This window comes from Natrix helvetica (genome assembly GCF_964273705.1).
Source record: "Natrix helvetica genome assembly, chromosome: 12".
Classification (NCBI taxonomy): Eukaryota; Metazoa; Chordata; class Lepidosauria; order Squamata; family Natricidae; genus Natrix; species Natrix helvetica.
In genome coordinates, this window is record NC_138556.1 from 10,399,050 (window position 1) to 10,422,878 (window position 23,829).

The window sequence follows — 23,829 nt, forward strand, 5'->3', positions numbered from 1 at the left end:
TGGCTTCTATTTAATACCAAAGGAAAGACGGAAGATGGAAGATAAGGAGTGTTTTCACATTGGGAAGTGTGTATGGCAAAGGAGACTTCAGAGTGATGGTCAGATGTGCAACAGAAAAAAAGCAACACTGTAGCTGTTATTGCTGTAGTGTTGTGTTGTATTGTATATTTTGACAGTAAAATAGAACACCTTAGGAAGGTTCAATGCCAATGTCGGTGTTTTAGCCAAATGCCCTCCCTGAGAATGAGCATTGCTTCATCTATCCAATGTGGCCATAGATATTTTCTTCATTCAACCACTTGACAGCAAGGACAAATAGTAATAAAATATGCTGAGAGTACATTGATGATTACACACTGACTTTCTGACTTTTTCCTCCTCCTCCTCCTCCTCCCTCCCTCCCTCCCTCCCTTCTTCTCATTTACAGTTTAATTGATCTCAGGTAAGGGTGAATGGGATATTCCTGTGATGTTCTGGGATGAATCCTACATATCATATAGATGCTTTTATTTCTGATGCACAACTATGGCTAAAACTCAAGAAAATAGGTTAACAGGGCAGCACTCCATTGATTTCATGTCCGCTGATTCTTCCTGAGCAGGGCTAGATGCTTTATCTATAATTCAGAAGGCTACAAACCTGCTAAATCCTGAAGGACTTCACAGGTCCTGAAGGAGATGCTAAACTATCACTCTACAATGGTCGGAATCCTGTTTTCAGTTGTTGCAACGAAGGAGGCCAAAGAGTCTCAGAAACACAGCCAAGGCTATTGGCACAAAAATGCAGGCTTGTCAGGTAGCTTGTAAGATTCCAGTCAGTGCCTGTTGAATGATCAGCATTCAATATTTTGAAGTCTAGCAAAACCAACAGCAATATGGCTGTGGTTTGATTATAAAAGGCTTTGCCAAATTGTTGTTGTTGTTAGTTGAGAAGTTATGTCCAACCCATCATGACCCCATGGACAACGTTCCTCCAGGCCTTCCTGTCTTCTACCATCCTCTGGAGTCCATTTAAGCTCGCGCCGACTGCTTCGGTGACTCCATCCAGCCACCCCCTTCTCTGCCGTCCCCTTCTTCTTTTGCCCTCAATCTTTCCCAGCATTAGACTCTTCTCCAGTGAGTCCTTCCTTCTCATTAGGTGGCCAAAGTATTTGAGTTTCCTCTTCAGGATCTGGCCTTCTAAAGAGTAGTCAGGGTTGATCTCCTCTAGGACTGACCGGTTGGATCGCCTTGCAGCCCAAGGGACTCACAGGAGTCTTCTCCAGCATCAGAGTTCAAAGGCCTCATTTTTCCCCAAGTTACAATATTTAAATCTTTCTTGGTCAAGAGGGAATCTGGGTCAAATTGTGTCAGATAGATGAGCTATTCTGAACTCTGTGTCAGATAATTCCACTCCTGGAATAATCCACTCTGGTTGTCATTTTGAAATTCGGTACAATTTAGCAGGGAGGGTTACACCTTTGGAACAGCTACTTAACAGAAGCATATCCCAATATTGCCAGTTTCCTGGTGGGTGGACTTCAAATGCCCAAATTCCAAAGCCAGTCTGGCCATTGATAAGAATCCTAAGGCTCCACTAGCAATTGCCAGTTGTTGGGAAAAGCCGCTCTTTGATGTTTTTGCATCTACAGATTAGCTGTCATTGCAAATAGGAAAACTTTTTATGATATATTTGTCAGGGTTGCAAGTAATATCCCTAACAAAATAAAACTCTGAGGCATGATGTTCCTCAAAGTTCCATTTTATTAGAGATGTCATATTGGCACATCTGGGAAAACCTGAATCTGAAAGTTTCCAGGTTTTCCCCACCCAAAAGAAAGTTCAAGTCCCTGCCCAGCACCCACATGTCCATCACATGGTCCAATCAGGTACCATCCAAAACAGGAGATGCCTCCTAGTCCTCTCATTGCAGCTGCAGGGCCAGATGACCTTGCCTTTTTGAGAAATAATGTTATTATGGCTTTATATCATCCGCACTCTGTATAATCCCCTCTCCCATTTTCCCACAGTAGAAAATGTGGCAGGCTTGAAGTCCCAAAGGTAAAAAGATGGCTTCCAGGTCTGGCAATATTTCAGAAGAGGTGGTGGTGACATCACCAGCATTTTTCATAGCAATCCTCCCCCTCCCCATTTTTTAAAAAATTATCCCTTCTGATTCTCCACTCTCATTTTCAGGTAAGCTCCTCCTGAATGAAAACTTACAGTTCTGTAAGCCTCAGCGTCTTGAAGAGTAACCACGAAAGAGTGGTCAGCCGGTTACCTGAGAGATTTCTGGGAACAAAAAGAGAAAGAATTTACAATCAAATCGGTCATCATCCCTGCTTCTTTGCAACTTCGTTCCCCTTTGCAAGCAGGTTGAAACAAACAAACAAACAGAAAAGCCAAAAATTGTTAGAACTAAAAACATGACAAGTTTGGAATCAAACCAGAATTCCCCTTCCATTTAAATCTTAAAAGGAAAACAATAAAGTTGAGGGAAAATTGACAGCATGTGAAACATTCTCTCTGAGCATGGATGAGGTGAAAGGTAAAGGTTCCCCTCGCACATATGTGCTAGCCATTCCTGACTCTAGGGGGCGGTGCTCATCTCCATTTCAAAGCCAAAGAGCCAGCGCTGTCCGAAGTCATGTGGCCGGCATGACTAAACTCCAAAAGGCGCATGGAACGCTGTTACCTTCCCACCAAAGTGTTCCCTATTTTTCTACTTGCATTTTTACATGCTTTTGAACTGCTAGGTTGGCAGAAGCTGGTACAAGTAACGGGAGCTCACTCCATTATGTGGCGCTAGGGGTTCAAACCTCCCGAACTGCCGACCTTTCTGATTGACAAGTTCAGCATCTTAGCCACTGAGCCACCGTGAATGCTATTAAATTAGGAAGAATCTGTAGCTGCTATTTCCAAGGATTAATTTGTAATCTATTTTTTAAAGGAAAGAAGAATCACTACCTAAGCAAATATTGATCAAAATAGCATATATATTCCAGCCATTTTTAAAAGCAAAGTTCTATGTTCAGAATATTTCTTTTAATACATTCATCAGAATCCAGCAACTAACAGAAATTATCCATATTAGCAACTATGTGTTACTTTATGGGTTTTTTTGTTTACCTATTTCATTCCAAAATATTTACTATTCCAAATTGCGCAGGCAATTCATGTAAGTTTCGTTGCTTCTAATTCATTGTCAATACATGAGCAATATGGAGTAATAATAGTTCACTATTAAAGTTATCTGTTATAAATAATATATAGTTATGTCCATGGATAAACACATAAAGTACATAAATATCTGGATATAATTTGAACATTTATGATCTTAAAGGAGCCTTTCTCTCTTAACCGTAGTTCTTTCAATCTTCATAAGGAGACAATACTAACATAATCTTCAAGGTTGTTCCACCAATTCAAATGTAATTATCGAGTTTCGTACATCACAGTGATTAAGTTCCAATGTGATTTGTTTTGATTTTAGCATTAGGTGTCAAATGTACTCAATCACACTACGTGTGATTCTAGTTGCTGCGGTTAACAAATCATGGTTAACAAAGTCTAGCTTAACAAAATTTGTAAATCCAATCAACAAACGCAAAGCGATGAGGAAAATTAATGTAATATAGTAAAGGTAAAGGTTCCCCTTGCACATATGTGCTAGTCGTTCCCGACTCTAGGGGGCGGTGCTCCTCTCCGTTTCAAGCACCTCTCCGTTTCAAAGCCGAAGAGCCAGCGCTGTCCGAAGACGTCTCCATGGTCATGTGGCCAGCATGACTAAACGCTGAAGATGCACGGAACGCTGTTACCTTCCCACCAAAAGTGGTTCCTATTTTTTCTACTTGCATTTTTTTATGTGCTTTTGAACTGCTAGGTTGGCAGAAGCTGGGACAAGTAACAAGAGCTCACTCCGTTTCGTGGCGCTAGGGATTCGAACCGCTGAACTGCCCACCTTTCTGATTGACAAGCTCAGCATCTTAGCCACTGAGCCACTGCGTCCCTTCATGCAAGTATGATCGTTGAGTAATAACTTGCATCCAATTCTCTATCAGCTCAGAGTAACCATCATCAGTACAAGACACCAAATAACAGCCTTAAATTACGGGAAGGCAAATTCTGGATGAATGTGAAGGGAAGCTTCCATCGGTTGGAACATTTTGTCAGAGGAGCCAATTATAAAGAGAAATGTTGGTTTCTTTTCCACTGGATGAGTCCAAGAGCATCCAGCTTTTTGCCCTATCTTCTTTAATTTGGATTCCTGCAATGATTGACAGTTAAACTGAGAGGACCCTTTCCACTCTGCAATCATTAGGCAATGACTTGAACTTTAAAGAGTCAAGGAAAAAAAATGCCTAAATGATATAATGTAAGTCTTCTTTTGCTTGTTTTCACAGCATAGATTTTTTTTTTTTTAAAAAAGAACACCCCTTCACTCACGGCCATTTCCATCAGTTCTTTCAGTCGTTTCTGCAGTTAAGGATATATATTTTTCCCCCAGCAACAGGAAGTCATTAAGATTTCACTGATTTAACTTCTTTGGAAAGAATCATTCTTCTCAAACAACTTTAGCTAAGGAACAACTGGCTTATGGTATCTAATGGCATAGTAACCAGACCAGTTTACAGACTCTTAAATTCCATAGTCTTTGCATGCATGGATCAAATTTTTGCAGTGTTTTAACTCATTTTCATAATAACATAACTTTGACATTTGAATGACATAATGTGCATCAATTACATAGTTTGTTTAGTGACATCATCATGCAAATTACTAAAAATAAAAGGATGCAAATTGTGTACATCACCCCAGTAATATCCCACACTCCATTTTAATCATCAGCAAAGAAAGTCATACAAAAACAGAAAACAAATATTTTCTCCATTGAACGGCATAACAAAGTTCCTGCTTGTGGCAATCAAATGTTTGTAGGCTGTGCTGGAGAAGATGCCTGCGAGTCCCTTGGACTGCAAGGCGATCCAACCGGTCAGTCCTAGAGGAGATCAACCCTGACTGCTCTTTAGAAGGCCAGATCCTGAAGAGGAAACTCAAATACTTTGGCCACCTAATGAGAAGGAAGGACTCACTGGAGAAGAGCCTCATGCTGGGAAAGATGGAGGGCAAAAGAAGAAGGGGACGACAGAGAATGAGGTGGCTGGATGGAGTCACTGAAGCAGTTGGCGTGAGCTTAAGTGGACTCCAGAGGATGGTAGAGGACAGGAAGGCCTGTAGGAATGTTGCCCATGGGGGTCACGATGGGTTGGACATAACCACGATTAAGAACAACTGATTAGAGGTCAACAACTGAACAGCGGTCTATATGTTGAAGAGCATATTTCTAGAATCTTTGGCTTTGATTCTGATTCTCACTCTACAATGTTTGTAGTCCAGTGGTGGCATGCTGCCGATTCACACCGGTTCAAGCGAACCAGTAGTGGAAGTGGCACAAGGCTCCGCCCACCTACAGAGACATCAACAAGGACCTTCTGCATATGCCCAGACACGCATGTTCCTGCTACTGAACCTGTAGTGAAGATCATAGGACTACTGGTGTAATCCAATGCAAACCTTAGCATCTTAAAACTAGAGGAGAGCATAATGATTCAGGTGGCAGGTGGTATTATCAAAAACTGGGAAGATACCAGAAATGCAACTTTACAGAAATCAAGAGTAGGGAATTTTAACACCAAGGGAATGAGAAAAAGAAACCTAAATTCGTTTCTTGCATCTTTGTGTTATTCACATTGAGACTGTTGCCATGGCAACTTGAGATCAACTTCATAAGTCCCCACTCTGGCTGGGAAAGGCATAACCTCTCCCCTAACGTGTGAAATCTATTTACCCCAGGAAGTATTGATAAGCCAGCATCCTCAACTGCCCCACCCCTTCACTCTTTTTCCAAGATATGTTGCGCAAATATCTTGTTTAAAGGCGAGAGGGAAGGGGACAGAAAGAGAGAAATTACAATAAAGAATCTTTCATTTGCACAATGTAGTTTAAAGATCTTTGATTTTGTTGACCCATTATATATAGACTTTTGTAAGCAAATATTTTAAAGCATTAAGCATATAATGTAAGTCTATACAGATTCTCAGTCATTCAGGTCACGGTTGTCCCAAAGGTGCTTTTTCAGGAGGCAACTGGACTTCCTTGTTTTTCGTTTGAAGACGTTTCACTTCAGATCCAAGAAACATCTTCGGCTCTGACTGGCTGGTGAATGAATCCTTCTATTCCCCACCATCCAGTCAGAGCCGAAGAAGCTTCTTGGATGAGAAGGGAAACATCTTCAAAGAAAAAACAAGAAAGTCCAGTTGCCTCCTGAAAAAGCACCTTTGGGACATATAATGTAAGGATGCATGCCTGACAATATTTTAAAAATGGGGGATAATATTCCACTGCTGGCCTTTTTAAAAGAATTATTTACAAATATCGTTAAAGAAATCCCACCCATTTTCATTCACAAATTTCTTCAATGGGTTAACTCTGCTACAATTTGATGTAAACTCATGAAGAATGTTTTTCTTTTATAAAACGAATATTCTTATCTCTTCCATATAAATATTTTCAACATATGTTTACGAGGTTCTTATAAAGCTACTTCTTTTAATGTGCAAGTTTCCATGGCAAACACTTTTTCTAATGGGCCTCTCAAACATTATTATTGTTATTTTGTTGTTGTTGTCATCCCAAGAAAGATTGAACCCTAATGGACTCCATTCAACATTGAGGTAAATATCTGATGTGGCGCAGTGGTTAGAGTGCAGTACTGCAGGTTACTTCTGCTGATTGCCGGCTGCCTGCAATTTGGCAATTCGAATCTCACCAGGCTGAAGGTTGACTCAGCTTTTCATCCTTCCGAGGTGGGTAAAATGAGGACCCAGATTGCTGGAGGCAAGAGGCTGACTCTGTAAACTGTTTAGAGAGAGCTGCAAAGCACTGTGAAGCAGTATATAAGTCTAAGTGCTATTCATTCCTTCCCTCCCTCCCAGTAGTTAGAATGCAGTATTGCAAGCTAACTCTGCCCACTGCCAGGAGTTCGAACCTGACAAGCTGAAGGTTGACTCAGTTTTTCATCCTTCCGAGGTGGGTAAAATGAGGACCCAGATTGTTGGGGGCAAGAGGCTGACTCTGTAAACTGTTTAGAGAGGGCTGCAAAGCACTGTGAAGCAGTATATTAGCCTAAGTGCTATTGTTATTGCTAAATCTCAAATGTATTTATTTATTTATTTGTCAACAAGTACAAGGAAACAAGTATGAAAACACATGAAAAAATGGCACAAATAAATGGATATAAATAAGCAAAAAGGTTAATGTATAAAAAGAGGAGATATAAATGGGACAGTAGGACAGGGACGGTAGGCACGCTGGTGCGCTTATGCCTGGCCCCTTAGGGACCTCTTATAGATTTAGTCCCACACATATCCTTGAAACTTCCCCTTTATATTATATCTTTTGACCCAATGTTATTTTACACACACCCCGGAACAGTGATACTTCTATGCAAAAATGCTTCGACGTTATGATTTGAATAAAAATCAGAATAGCAAAGAACTCCTTTGGTACACATACTCTGCAAAATTATAATGTAGCAGATTGTATATGAGTCATCTGTAATGTTTCTGGCATAAGGAAAGAGTGTGAAATCGTAATGTGGTTTGAGGAAACATACTACGAGAATCCAGCCATGGGGCTTGATAAACCACGATCAGCAGCTTAGCACATTATCTGAAGCCAACGGTGGTTTATTCAACAAATTGTGTCTTACTTGTGCTGCTTGAATCAGCTTCCTTTCCCTTGCAGTATACATACACGGGCAGCTTCACAACCTACAACTTTTAATTCTTATTGCATTGCCAATGTGCAAAATATTATATTTCTCCTTAAAACCACCCTTATTTCCACTGTTCTCTCACTCACACTGTATCTCTCACACATGCTTCCTAAGAGTTACACAAGCCACAGGATTCTTCCCCTCTTTCGCCTGTGCACCATTCTTTCCAAACCCTACTGCATGTTATGAAGCCCTCTTGTTGTGACCTTGTTTGCCGCCACAAATGGCAAGGTGCGTGAATCGTGAGCAAGAAGCCCAGAGGCTCATTAAGGGCACAGCCTGCTAAAGGATATGCTCGGAGCCAGGAGAGAGGAAGTCACGAAGCAAGCTCTGGGAAGTCGAGGCCATCACAGCCCTCAACAAGATCACCTTTTAACTCTTTGCATGCACTCCACACACAAAGCCACCAGCTGCTACTGTGGGTCGTGCTCAGGGCTTTAGGAAAGCGACGGTGAAACTTTTCAGCATCGAGTGCCGCAACCTAGAAGAGGAGCTGCCCAGGGGGCATGCACATGCAGGAAAATGAACTTCTGGTTCCCGACATGCACATGCACACCGGCCAACTAGGCTTCCAGTTACTGGATGCATGGACATGCAACGAACAGCTGGCTGGCACGCATGCTCATGCTGGAAAATGGAAGACCAGCTCTTCCAGTTTCCTGCACTGTCACACACATGAAGTCCTGCTGATTGTCATGTGCACAGGCACACCAGAAACCTGGAAGAGGAACGGGTAATGCTGCGTGTGCCAGACCACGTTGCTGTGCATACCACTTTGGACACGCATGCCATAGTTTTGACATCACAGGCTTAGGGGAGAGAGACCTGAAGTCTTTGGCATTCAAATCCCCTTCTGGTTCAGGATTTGGGAGAACATTGACATAGTACATTGTGTGGAAGAAGCTACAGTTCAATCTTGGCTTGCACGGATGTGAGGGCAACGTTGAGATGATGGGAAGCAGAAGTAGCCCCCTGTCTCCTTCAAACTAATGAATGAATCTGTCCCCAGAAGTGTTTATGGTAGAAGGGTCAAGCCCATCTTTACCTGACTGTCTCTGTCCCATTTTCCACACAATAATTTTTAACTTAGGTTCACGTAGCATTCTAAGTCATCAGGTGGCGTGTTTAGTCCAAGGTAGTAAACGCTACCATTATGGTCTCCAAAGTCCATCCAATGTATAAATGCATTTGTAAATTTACCAACTTTGGCTTAATCAAACCCTGATTAGGCAAAACTGAGTTCAGTGTAAATCCAAGAAGTTTGAAATATTTTTTCCCCTTTTTCTTTTCTGATGAGAGGGGAATGTCTGAAAAATATACCATTTGCGGGCAGGGGTGGGCTTCACAAAATCTTAGCAAGGGGTTCTCTGCCCGGTTGCTGGGTGGACGTGGCCATGGTGGGCGTTGCCCAGTCGGCCTCCTGCACCATGACTGGGGGGGGGCGTTTTTGCCCACCCCAGATTCCGTAGGCTTTCCTCAAGCCTCCGGGAGGGTAAAAACGGCCTCTCCAGGCTCAGGAGGCCCTCTGGAGGCTGGAAGCAGGCTCATTTCTGGCCTTTCCAAATTTCCGGTAGGCCTGTTCTTCCCCCTCCCCAGCCATCCGCACACGCCCTGCACTTACCTGCATCCAAAACGGGCCACATTGGGGACTCCTGGGAGGGGAGGGGCAGGTGGGGCCAGCTGAAAGTGGAATTTGGGGGTTCCCTGAACTGCACAGAATTTTAATTAGAGGTTAGTCTGAAGTCAAGTTTTCATCTTATATTTCTTTGACAAGCGCACTATGCCAAGATAACGTTCACCAAAGGGAACTTAAGCTATTCACTGTGTACAAAGTAGGGCTGGGGACGAGTGTCTTTTCAGAAATCTCTGAAGGGGATGGATCCTTTGTGCAAGTGAAGTAGAAATTCTCCGCAATTTTGCAAACGCAAGAGTCCTCCTTCAATGCGGCCATCAGCCCTATTATTATTATTTTTTTAAAAAAAGGTACCCATGAGAAAAGTCCTCCTTGGATTCCCCCTGGAAATCTCTCCCTTGAAATTGAAAAGTAGAAAGCCAGACAGAATGGAGAGACAGATATATTGTACACAGTGAACTTGGCCGCCTCATTGATAATTCAGTGCAAGAACTGAGTTATACTGCACTCCGGAGCCTTTTGCCAATCTCTGTTTTTCAAAGAAGTTTTCACTCCTTGATTTAAAACTACTAGGGAAAAAAATGCATGCTTTCTACTCCTGAGGTGAGCCCAAAGCTCATCCATTTTCTGGAGGGATACAAACAAACAAACAAACAAACAAAAAAACTCCAAAATAGAGACTGATAGAGAACTTTTGCCACATCCCTGGCAATATTAACTGAAGAGCCTGAGAGTAGAGCATACTATAGGCCCGTGATGGCAAATCTATGGCATGTGTGCCACAGGTGGAATGCAGAGCCCTCTCTATGGGCATGCAAGCCATGCATGGGGGGAGCGTGGAGAGGTGCAGCGCCCCCCCCGCCTCATTTTCAGTCGCAGGAGGCTTCAGTGAGGCCTGCTAAAATTGGGAGTGGGAGTCACATGCACAGGGGGCTGGGGGAGTGCAAGATTTGGGGCACATTGCATTATGAGTGTGAGCACACAGACACACACTGTCATGCGCACATGCGCAATTTTAGCACGCAAGAAGAAAAAGGTTAACACCACTGTCCTAGGGTTTCTTATTTGGTGAACGTATTCTCCACCTTCCCTGTTTATAATACATCTGTGTGTGCACGCATGCATGCAGCTAGCTGCTAACTAGGCAGATAGTCAGAGCCAGGGCTAGAACGCGGAAGCGTTCTGTTTTGAGAAAAACAAAAACCTTCCAGCAAACCGTACCGGATCATTTCCAATGGGTTTTTGTAGAAAACAAGCAGGAAACGTTCACCAAGGTAGCATGTGGGAAGGCAACTCTGTGCTCCGATGCCTGGCAACGTTTCTTTGCGTTTTATTTAAAGCTTCTGAGATTTTTTCCAGAGGATTTTTCTCCTTGAAAATCCAGAGCAAATGGAAGTTTAGTGCGAAGGGAAATGGCATGTTTGTTTTTCCCTCAATTAAGCGCCAGCACAAAAAAGCTCCACTATTAAGAGGCATTTTTATTCAGCTAAATTAAGCCAGATGCCTCATTAATGACACTTACCCACAAGAGCCTCTGTAATTAAGCTGCGAACTATATTATTGTGATCAGTCCTAGGCGGTGGCAGTAGGACCTGCCTGCTAGGAGGGTACCCTGAGCATCCCCTCCTCCTGGAGATGGTGGGCTTGCTTGAAAAACAACCACAACAACCACAACAAAGTCCCTTCCCCACCCTCTTCAAACAGGCCTTCTCCTCAGTGGTTGGCTTTCACTTCACAGCTGACACTTCTGTGTGTTTGTTTCTGCACAGGCAAGTTTCCTGGTGCATTTTAATAACAGGTTGCCAGCTTTTTTGTTGTTGTTGTTGTTGTTTTAAAAAAATGCTGATTTGGAGGATAAGTTGCACAGAGCTGCCAATGATAAATGCTTGGAATAAAACTAGAAGTGTAACATGAACTTCTTCAAGTGCCTGGTCCAACACAGAGTTGATGGTGGGGGTGGGTGGGGGGGAATTGCCATGTTTTGCATGACACACAACTTATTAGTAAATTAAGGGTAATGTCAGGGTTCCAAATAAAACCCCCAACGAAAGAAGACTCCGAAGCTTGAGTTTGCTCAGGACCCTGGACAGCACCCCAGAGTTCGGGGGAGCTGGTAGAGTTGTTAAAGAAGATTTGGGTTATTGTCAGGAGTCCAAGTAACACCCCCCAACGAAAGAACGCTCCGAGGCTCACGTTTCCCCAAAGTTCCATTTTATTAGAGATGTCATATTGGCACACCTTGGAAAATCCGAATCTGAGTGTTTTGGGGTTTTCCCCACCCAAAAGAAAGTTCAAGTCTCTGCCCAGCATCACACGTCCATGACATGATCCAATCAGATACTATACATAACAGAAGATGCCTCCCAGTCACCTCATCACAGCTGCGGGGCAAGGTGGCCTTTACTCTGAGAAAAGAATGTTGCTTTGACTATATATCACCCATGCTCTATATAATCCCCCCTCCCATTTTCCCACAGTAGAAAATGTGGCAGGCTTGAAGGCCCAAATGTAAAAGATGGCTTCCAGGTCTGACAGGTGAAACAACTCAACCTGATATGTTGGAAAAAGTGCGGAGAACAACTACTAAGATGACTAAAGTCCTGGAGATTAAAACACATGAAGAACAGTTGCAGGATTGGGGTATGGCTAGACTAGAGAAAAGAAGGACTAGGGGAGACACGATAGCAGTGTTCCAGTGTTTGAAGGGCTGCCCCAAAGAACAGGGGGTCAACTTAATTCTCCCAAACACCAGAGGGCAGGATAAGAAACAAGGGATGGAAATGAATCAAGGAGAGACGCCACCAGGAATTATTGTAAGGAGAAACTTCCCAACAGTGAGAACCATTAACCAGTGGAACAGATTGCCTTCAGAAGTTTTGGCTGCTTCTTCACTGGAGGTTTTTAAGAAGAGCCTGGGCAGCCATTTGTCTGAAGTGGTATAGGTCTCCTGCTTGAGCAGGGGGTTGGACTAGAAGACCTCCAAAGTCCCTCCCAGCTCTATTCTGAATTTTAATTCGAAGGAAAAAAGGACGGCTTTGCCTAAAGATGATAGTTAAATTGTTAACACGTGCTGTTTTGCATTGGAAATTGCATGCATTGCTCATGACCCATACTGTATGTTTCAGGCATCGGCTCCCTGCCAAGAATCTGCCAGCTTTTTAAAGTTCTTGAGAGACTTGAAAATATTACGTCCTATCTCAGAGTAGCTTATTTGTCCTCTGTTTCCTCACATCACTGAAGCCAATGACCTAATTAATGACTGTGGGGTGCTTGGTGCTCTCTGGGCTTGGTTGTTTTCTTGCAGACATTTCATTACCAATCTAGGAACATCATCAGTGGCAGACAGGCATGGGATTTGGTTCGTCTGATGCCAGCATTTCCCTGATTGATTGATCCTGCAGAGCTTCTTCTCTGGTGACAATGTACTCCTACCCAGAGCATACAAAACATTTACTAGACCAATTCTCAAAGACAGCTCATATGTCTGGAAGCCGCACTGCATATCGGACATTAATGCAATTGATCGAGATATTTCATCAGAAGAGTCCTCCACTCTGCTTTCAACAGAATACTTATGCCACCAGACTTGAAATTTTGGGTTTAGACAATGTAGAACTATGCTGCCTCCGGTGTGACCCAAGTGTAGCACATACAATTATCTGCTACAATGTTCTACCTGTCAATTACTACTTCAGCTTCAGTCACAACAATATACGAGCACACAATAGATACGAACTCAAGGTAAACCATACCAAACTCGATTGCAGAAAATACGACTTTAGCAACAGAGTGTTCAGTGCCTGGAATGCATTATCTGACTCAGTGGTTTCTTCCCCAAACCCCCACAACTTTAACTTAGGCTGTGTCTACTGTTGACCTCACCCCATTCCTAAGAGGTCTGTAAGCCCTTGCTTACAGATGCATAAGTGCACCAATGTGCCTACCGTCCCTGTCCTAATAATCCCATTTATTTGTATCCATTTCACGTACTCATAATCTTGCATATACTTATATCTATTATCCTATACGTGCTTGACAAAACACATAAAGAAATACATATTTTTCCAGGCATCTGAGCCATTCCTGCTCATGCTCATTAAAGATTCCTACAAGTGTGATAATTGATCCATCCTTTGCTGATGAAATCTACAGAAATCCTTTAACAAACTGCTGTATTTCATATATCAAGCTGCATCCCACGCCGCTCCGGAGCTATTTTAAACCTATTTCATCTGCATTTCATGGTTAGCAAGATATCAAGGATATCATTGTTAGCAAGATAGCAATGCAGCAAGGCTGCCAATTTCTCACATCAGCCTAGCCCATAGGAAATAAAATTCTAACCTAGCTGTTGTAAAGGCAGATAAGCAATGGATGCATTTGTTGGTGAAGCAGTACCAATCTGCATAACGCTGGTGACTCTGTGGATATGAGTGGTCCCTGTTCCTGAAGTGTTACAAACTAAAAAATTCGCACAGAGGAGAGATAGGGAAAAGAAAGTGATGCTGCATTTATCAAAAATTGTATCTATTGTACATTCAATTTAATGTTTAATATAGTAGAGCACAAAGCTGCTCAGAGTTGCCTTCAATCGTGAGATGGGCATAAAAGGAATGAATGAATATTAAATATTAAATAAATGGGCAAACTATAGCCCATCTTAGTGTAATTTCAGGATCACTTCAAGGTGAGATCATGTTAAGTTTCTGACCCTTTCCTGCAGAAAAATGCTTGGAAGTGTATCAGAAAAACACTTACTGTCTCTATCTAATTTTTGTTTTGACTTCATCCTTCATGACACTGTCAACAAATTATTCCTGAGGCAAACTAGTCCTGAAAGACAAAACATCTCCACTCAATAGTGGGACACGAAGACTCTACTATTGAAGAAACTTCTTGGATGAGAAGCGAAACATTTTCAAAGGAAAAAAAAACCCAAGAAAGCCCAGTTGCCTTTTAGAAAAAACACCTTTGAGACAATTGGATGATGAGAATCTCCCATAGACGTTCCATCATTGGACCAAAACCTTTTCCTGAATGATAAGATTGATGAGGGCTTAATGAAATAAAGTTAAGCAAAACTTTTTTTTTAATGTTTCAGACAAATCCCCTACAAATCATCTCTTTTTTGTTCTATTTTATATGCCAGCAATAAGTGGCTGGCATTTCCCAGAAAAGTCAACTTTAATGGCTCTCCAAGATTATGGCCTCCTCCGTTCCATTTAGAAAGGCAAAACTGACTTCATGTGGTCCATCTAATCACCTTCTTCCCATCCTTTCTCTGATGCGCCAAGACGTGCTCTGATCATTCCGGTCATTTCCAAATAGGAGCGCCATAGAAATAAATTTTATGTTTATTTATTTGTATCCCACTTTATTATTTTTACATATAACTGAAGTTATATATATATATATATATATATATATATATATATATATATGTATGTATGTATGTATGTATGTATGTATGTATGTATGTATGTATGTATATATATATACATATATATATATATACATATATACATATATACATATATACATATATACATATATACATATATACATATATACATATATACATATATACATATATACATATATACATATATACATATATACATATATACATATATACATACATACATACATACATACATACATACATACATACATACATACATACATACATATATATATATATATATATATATATATATATATATATATATATATATGTGGTGATCAGATCCAACACAACTTCTTCCTCCTATTTTTCCCACAACTACCTTGCGGTTTGTTCGTTTTTTTTCATTTTTCCCCGCAGAAATTTTTATTTAAAATAAGATACAAATGAGGAAGGGCTGGGGGGGAGGAAGCATTGACTTCTGACTCCCTCTGTTGCAGTAAAATAAAACATTAATATCAAACCACAACTTTTTGCTTTTCCATACTAGCCATTTCTATGAGCACCTATCAATCTCATTGGTAAAACTCAAAATCAAAGTTTCATTTTTTTCCCCATCTCAAGCACAAAGTTCAGAAGTGGTTTCCATGTGACATCAAAGGTACAGTAGAACCTCTGGTCCCGAACTCTTCTGGCCATGACCAAATTGGGTTCCGACCCAAAAAATTCACAATGTTTTTTTCCCCACGGCCAATTTCCCCTTCCGCGCCTTTTTTCCCCCCTAAGCACCAAATTTCAAAAATTAGCATGACCAAATCGCTTTGCGACCAAAGTTTTGGAATGAATTATGGTTGTGATCAGAGGTTCTACTGTACTTATATTCTTTTCTTTATTTAAAATGGTCAATTTAGCTATTTTAGCCAACGCCATCAGCTTCCGTAGCCATTCGTCCATGGTTGAAATCGAAGTGTCCTTCCATTTTTGGAACTACCTTGAGAGGTGAGGTGAGGGAGAGTGACTGGCTCAAAGTCACCCAGCTGGCTTTCATGCCTAAGGTGGAACTAGAACTCCCAGTCTCCCACTTTCTAGCCTGGTTCCTTAACCACTAGACCAGCAACTCACGACTCTGGAGCCACATGTGGCTCTTTCATCCCTCTGCTGCGGCTCCCTGTTGCTCAAAACATGCATCACAACCACCAATGTGTGACACCCACTGGCACGTGATTTACTGTGCTTTTCAACCATGGTTGAATCCAAGAAAAGAACAGTTTCAGAAGAAAACAGAATCTTTAATTCAACTCCATAGGCTAGTTTTGTGGCCGCTCAGAAAACAGTCAGGCACCGGAAGGGTTTTTTAGCTCCCGGTGTTTTCTTTTCTGTGGAAATCAGGTCCAAATGGCTAAGAGTGCTTAAGATTGCTGACCCCTGCACTACACCAAACTGGCTCTCATTATAATTCTTTAACGGATTCTAACCTTACACTCACATACCGGGTGACCAAATCATCTTCATTGGGTTTATACAACTGCACCAATTAATTAGATTTGAGGTTTTGTTGCCCTATATTTTTTCCCTTCCCCAAGAACTAATAGTTGTTATTAAATGGTTTCATTTTTTTTTTTTTTGCCGCATTCTTCTTATTGCAAAACCTGGTCAAAGACTCTCAAAAAGATACTCGATTCAGTTTGAATCCACCCTCCTCTTGAATCCCCCTGACCTGTCTTGTTTGGTGGATGTTTTCCCTCATTGGGAAAGAATGTGCTGCCTTCTTTTCTAGGGATAAGTGCTGAAAAGTACACCAAACACATCTCAGAAAGTAGCGGTGGCAGCACCGCTTCAGTGCTTGCTGCGGATTAGTCTCTGCAGAAAATAGCCTAAAGTGAAAACTTCAATAAATCAGCACAAAGACTCTGCGGGTTTCAGCCAAGACAATGCCTGTCAAAGGGCAGGGTGAACAAAGTCTGTCAGGAGTTCTATGCTCCCCTCACTCACAAACAGGAAAAAAAGTGAATGAGTTAGCAGAACTGGGTTCATTATTAAACCGATGGAACAAGTGGTGCTTCATGGCTGTGAGGCACACTCCCTCCCTCCCTCTCACTTCCTCCCTCACAAAGACGCTGCTTGGCATCAGTGTCAGGAGGCATGCATTGTTTTGCATCCTGTCAATATGGAAAGAAGCAGGAGAGAGAGAAAAGGAAGCTGACGACAGGGGTAAGCCATTTGTCGCCTACCAATATGGATCCACTGGAATCCAGTCGGGCTAAAATACAGTGTGTTGGGGAAAATAAAGGTAAAAGTGAAGGTTTCTCTTGCACAATGCTGCGTGTGCTAGTCGTTCCTGACTCTAGGGAGCGGTACTCATCTCCGTTTCAAAGCCAAAGAGCCAGCGCTGTCTGAAGACGTCTCCGTGGTCATGTGGCTGGCATGGCTAAATGCCAAAGATGCACAGAACAATGTTACCTTCCCACCAAAGGTGGTTCCTATTTTTCTACTTGCATTTTTTACGTGCTTCGAACTGCTAGGTTGGCAGAAGCTGGGACAAGTAATGGGAGCTCACTCCGTTACATGGTGCTAGGGATTCGAACCGCCGAACTGCCGACCTTTCTGATCGATAAGCTCAATGTCTTAACTACTGAGCCACTGTATCCCTTGTTGGGGAAAATAGGATAGGCTATAAACAAGAAGTTAGAGCAGGGTCTGACTCCTTGTTTATGCCATCCCGTTTGCTCCTCCAAGAAGAGTCAACCTATTATCCAAATCACCTGAAGGCAGGATAAGAAGCAATGGATGGAAACTAATTAAAGAGGGAACCAAACTAGAAATATATCAAAATTGCCTGACAGTTAGAACAATTAATCAGTGGAACTGCTTGCCTTCAGAAATTGTGGGTACTCCATCACGGGAGGTTTTTAAGAAGAGATTGGATGGCCATTGGATTGAGCTGTGGTGGCGCAGGGGTTAGAATGCAGTATTGCAGCTAACTTTGCCCACTGTCTGGAGTTTGATCCTGACAAGCTCAAGGCTGACTCAGCCTTCCATTCTTCTGAGGTCGGTAAAATGAGTACCCAGATATTTGGGGGCAATATGGCGACTGTGTAAACCACTTAGAGAGGGCTGTCAAGCACTGTGAAGCGGTATATAAGTCTAAGTCTTATGGCAATGTGTCTGAAATGGTATAGGGCAATGACGGCTTATCTTTTTGTTGTCACATGCCAAAAGCATTCAAGCATAATGCAATGTGCACATTACCCATCCAATGTGCCCCCCACACATGCACACCTGACCCCCCCCCCACATGCACTGAAGCAATCCTACACCAGTTTTGTAAGTATGAATAGACCTTTTATTGAGAAGATGCCTTTTGTAAAATAAGAACAGGGGAGGGGCATCCTAAGTTATTAAAAGATAAAGTTATACATCCCCACCCTGGGCCATTTAGGAGGTGTAGTTTAGGAGATGTAGTCCAGACATCTTCAAGGGTCACTCAGTATACATTAATACATTAATAGGAGTTGAGCCAAAAGTTGCAAGCTCCTGCCTACACTGATACATCCTGGAGTTGATAGAACATTCCATCTTAGATTTTTTTTTTTTTTACTGAATTTGTATTGCAAACCAAACAGGTCACAGAGCAAATAAGTAAAAGTTCTGATAGGAAGTACACAAGAAGGACGCAAATTAATTATTATTATGTATGCATGACCTGCTCCTTCATATTGCTTTATTTTGCTCTTAAGTTTATTCCGTGCAAAGAAATAATAGAGAGAAATGCCTAATAAGTAGCTATATTTATGGAAATTACAATTGCGTTACCTTCCCCAGAGAAAACAAGCTCATTTATGTTTGGGAGAGGTCAGAGAAGGGTAAAGAAGGACTGGCATTTTCAAGTAAGCTGGAAGCATATTGCAGTATCTCCTTTGATTTTACATTGGCTTCTTAAACCAGTCTGAGATGCTGGTTTATACATGTAAATCCAAAATATTAGGCTCCTTCCAGCAAAATTATGTTAATACTATGCTGAAATCTGTACTGTAATTTCCCAGGCATTTTCTCCTGTCTAAAATGGCTCTTTTTCAAACCCACCCATATTGGATGGTTGAGAGTTTCTTTTAAATGTCTCAATATTTATGAATCTAAAGGATTAGTACTGGTTGTTGTTGCTGTTTACTTTTTTATTTTTTAAAAAAATACAAATAATACAAACATAGTCAGTACAAAAAAATAAAGAAAAAGGAAAAAAAATATTACAGTGCATCCCCCCCCCGAGACCTTTTCTCCCCCTTATATTTCTTTGTCTAAAACAACTAAAAATATATACAATATATTCCAATTGTGCCCTTATCCTCTCCAAAATTACATGTATTCTTGACTAGATTTATTCCCTTTGCCTTCCACCAACACTGATTTTATAAAATCCCCCCATATTTCATTATAAGTATTTGCTTTGATCATCCCTTTTTAAAATTTAATTTCTGTTGTTAATTTATCATTTGTTGCCATACTCCAAATCTCATTATACCACTCATTTCTTTGAATATCCCAATTTCGTCCCCAATATTTAGCCATCACTAATCTAACTGCCATTATCAAATTTACAATCAATTCCTTTTTGGTTTCATTTATATTCCCTTTTTCCCACCAGCAACAGTAATGCAATTCTCAGAGACATGTATAAATTTACATTCAAAAATGCTCTAATTTCTCTAAACACCATGTCCCATATTTTTGTGCCCTATCACACTGTTGATGTTTTCAATGGCACACTTTCTACTCCTCTGAAGCTCACTTGTGCTGCTCAGATATTTAACTCTGAAAGGAACTAACTTCTAAGGAACTAAGTTTCTTCATGTTGTCTTAATATTTATTACAAGTGTTTGGATTTCACAGAAACCAGGAAATAAATCTGCTGATTGCCAGAAAGAATATTTTATAATGAAAGACCCTTATATATCCACATTCAATGAGGTTCACCACCTTTTCCATCAAATTAAATGAAAACTTACAGAAAAAAAACAGAGTAATTTTTCTGCATGGGACTACTTAAACTGTAACTTTACTTTTGACATTTGTAGGTCAAGCCAAACAATCTTTTTACTTTAAAAGTATTATTTTTGGCAGACAGATGTGGGAGGTACAAGAGGGTGGCTGACAACCCCATAATATTACATAAATGACAGGGGTTGAGTTTTGGGGAACTTCTCCACATTTTGAATTATTTCACATTCTATTTTCTTTGGTGGTGGTGGTGGGGAGTAGATGCACTAACGCCATTCAAAGGCTTAGTGCACCATAATTCATTTCTTTTCCTCTAGTGCTGGAACATTTGGTACTTCTCTGCCCTTTTACCTCTCTCCCTTCAGCAATTAATAATGTTCCTTCATATGACCCTCACCATAATTTTATTTCTATGAGCTATTAAGACCTGCTTCTTTTCCCTGGCCTTGGGCTAGGCTAAATGGCGGGCCCCTTATGGGTTGTTTTATGTATGAGATGGTGAATATCTGTCTCTCTGTCTATCATTCATCAGTCCATCCGTCCGTCTGTCCGTCCTTGGGAGTAAGGCCACAGGTGGATGATGAATTGCCCCTTCCAGAGGAAATAAAAGAGCGAAAGGGGAGTGGAGTTTGCAGGAGACAATTAGTTCACTTAATTGGTTTGTGACTCTCCGAGACTCCTTGCCAAGTTTTGCAGATCTCTGTCAGATAAGGGCTGTGACTGTAAATGCTCCCTTGAAAGACTTTTCTGGTTGTGAATGAACAGAATTCACAGTAAATTAATAAAGGTTTTTTTTTGTCAGGACAAGGAGTTTGCTTCATGCTCTTGGGAAGCCTAGGTCAGAACAGGGGAGGAGGAGGAGGAGGAGGAGGAGGAGGAGGAGGAGGAGGAGGAGGAGGAGGAGCTTTTGTACAGATCATTGCAATGTGTTTGGTAAATGTTTTCACAACAGATTTTGACAGCCTAGAGGTAATGGACTTTAACAGTCAGTCCTCTGGCTTCTCAGGGAAGTATCATTAATTCTAGAGTTGGGGAGGACTATCAAGTTTCCCCTTTTCCATACAAATTATAGCATCCTTGAATTGATGTCCATCTACCTCTTACATTTCACTGCTCTTATCATTAAGACATATTTCCCTAACATTCAGCCAGAATCTTCCCCTTGTAACTTAAGACCATTATTTTACACTCTGTCATCTGGGCTGATAGGAGCCCTGACTGTCTTAAGCGACAAACATTTTCTTTGGGCACTTAGTTCTATCTGACACCCAAAGGTGCTTTTTCAAAAGGCAACTAGAATCACTTGTGTTTTTTTTTTCCCCTTTGAACATTTATTTTTTTCACTTTTCATCCGAGAAGCTTCTCTGGGACAACCATGACATGGATGATTGAGAATCTCTATAGACTTTTATCTGACATATTTGTGTTGCTGTCCAACCTATCTGGAAACCACATCTGGGAAAAGCCAATTGTAGAGGAATGTAGAAAGTCCAAGTAGAACAAAACAATTTATTTTGTCTTGTTTGGGAATTGTCTATGTTGAGTGGCAATATATCTCCTAGAGACAGCAGAAACATTTGCCAGATGTTCCTAGGGATAACTAAAGGCCACATTTTGGGGATTTCTGCATAGAAAGTATATGTTCTATGCCTAGTCTTAAAGAAATAGGAATCTATGGCAAAGCAGATCCAGTTATTAATGGTTCTCACAGATAGGACATTTCTTCTTATTTCTAGATTGGACCTGTCTTTGATAGGCTTCCATCCATTACATCTTGTCCTGCCCTCAGGTGTTTTCAAGAATAGGTTGACTTCCTAGATGAGAGCGAAAATGTCTTCAAAGAAAAACAAGAAAGTCCAATTGCCTCTTGAAAACGTTTCAAAGGAACCATCGGTCGTGAGATAGAACCAGTGATGGAAAAAGCAGATGTTTTACTTCTCATCCAAGAAGCTTCTTCAGCCCTTTGGGAGAACCCAATCAGATGAAGAACCTCACTGCAGTCTTGTTAGAAAGACAGTAAGAAAGAGGGTAGGGCGGAAAAACCACTGAAAAACTCACCTGCTGGCCCGTGCCAAATACATTTCAATTCATTAAGGGATTACAACCAGAGAACAGAAGTCACATTCACATGGGGGCTGTTGACCTTTAAGGATAATTAACATCATCAGGGTCGCAAGACTCATCCAAGCAAAATAATTGGGAACATCTCAATATCGCATCTGATCCAATGTCAGGGGAAGGAAAGGAGGGGAGTTGGCGGAAATGCCAATTAATTTTCTCCCATGCCTCTATTTTCAGCTCTTTGCAGGGCCCTGTTCAACTTCTCTTTCTTCCCATTCCTTTCCCTGCTGAGAACTATGTCTTTAAATGTTAAGCTAACTTTTTTTTTTACTTTTAATCCTTAAATTTCAATTGTCCCAGTCTTGGGTCTCCTGTTATTCTCGACCCCTCTTTTTTCTTCTTTCATGCTCTGCCTGTCTTGCTCATAACAAAATGGGATTTCTTCTCTAAAGTGACCTTATGTGTCTTTTCAGCAGTATTTGATGAGCCCCCTCCCCAAATTAATCAGCAAAACACCCAAAACGTCAAGCAGTTCATTCCAATGATGACTCTACTGTTTCTGGGGTTTAGAATTTCTCTCACTCATGCAAAACCAACTTTTTTGGGGTAACAGGATGGTTGTGCATTTGGCAACTCCAAATCTCAACCAACAAATGCTCTGTCTTACACATTGGCAATAAAAATTAGAAAACCAAATACAAGCTGGGCAGAAATGACCTCGTAGACGACCCTCACCCTGTCAAGGACCTAGGAGTACTCATCTCAAACAATCTAAACCCCAGAGCTCACTGTAACAACATTGCCAAAAAGGCATTAAGTGTTGTTAACCTAATTTTGCGAAGCTTCTTCTCTGGTAACATTGAATTGTTAACTAGGGCATACAAAACCTTTGCCAGACACAGCTCGTCTGCCTGGAATCCACACTGTATATTGGACATTAATACAATCGAGCGGGTCCAGAGATATTTCACGAGAAGAGAACTCCACTCCTCTGCTCCCAGTAGAATCCCTTATGCCACCAGGCTCATAATTTTGACCTTGGACAATCTAGAGCTGTGCCACCTGTGGTCAGACCTAAGCACAGTACACAAAATTGTCTGCTACAATGGCCTACCTGTCAATGACTACTTCAGCTTCAACCACAATGACACATGGACAAACAATCAATACAAACTCAAGGTAAACCCCTCCAAACTCGATTGCAGAAAATGCAACTTCAGCAACAGAGTGGTCAAAACACCTGGAATGCTCTCCCCGACTCCGTGATTACAACCTCAAACCTCACAGCTTCAACCTTAAACTGTCTAGCATGGACCTCACTCCATTCCTAAGAGGTCCGTAAGGAGGCGTGCATAAGTGCACCAGCGTGCCTACCGTCCCTGTGCTACTGTCCCCATTTATTTGTATTCATTTCCTTTGTTCATGTCCATGTTCATACTTACACCTGCTACCTTGTACATGTCTGACAAACTAATGCAAACAAAATCAGGCGAGTATTCAGCATGGCCAGTTGGGTGATTAAAGGAAAACGCCAGCTAGATTCTAATCTGAGATGGGGAAAAAGACAGAAGAATCCACTTGGGATGTAATTGAAGCATGGGAAACCCAAGATATTGCAGGCTCCTGGTGAGATTACAGAGGCGTATGTGACAAGACCCTGTCTAGTTGCTGCCTAATTAAGAGAAACACAAGAAAAAAAACTTGTGCTCAGCCCATGAGTTCTCCCCAAAAAATTCCTTCTCCTTTGAAAGAAGACAAAACTCAGAAATAGTTTATTTCCCCCAAAACAGAATGTTGAAGGGGGGGAAATAATGGGGAGGAAATGTCCAGGAAGGCGCTGTGCATAAGAATGACACTGCTGCACCCCAGGAGAAAATGTAGTAATTGCCCATCTCTTTATGTTTCCCCTGTGGATGGTATC

At 41.4% G+C, this 23,829-nt stretch overlaps 1 protein-coding gene across 13 annotated transcripts in view; it reads right to left on the reverse strand.

The window, feature by feature from the left end:
- NTRK3 (neurotrophic receptor tyrosine kinase 3) overlaps positions 1-23,829 on the reverse strand; it is a 589,676-nt gene that overhangs the window by 263,308 nt on the left and 302,539 nt on the right. For all 13 annotated transcript variants that reach the window (XM_081964827.1, XM_081964824.1, XM_081964825.1 and 10 more), the window contains one exon: positions 2,202-2,270. In XM_081964827.1, coding sequence (XP_081820953.1) covers positions 2,202-2,270 — 69 coding nt within the window. The remainder of the gene's footprint in view (positions 1-2,201; positions 2,271-23,829) is intronic.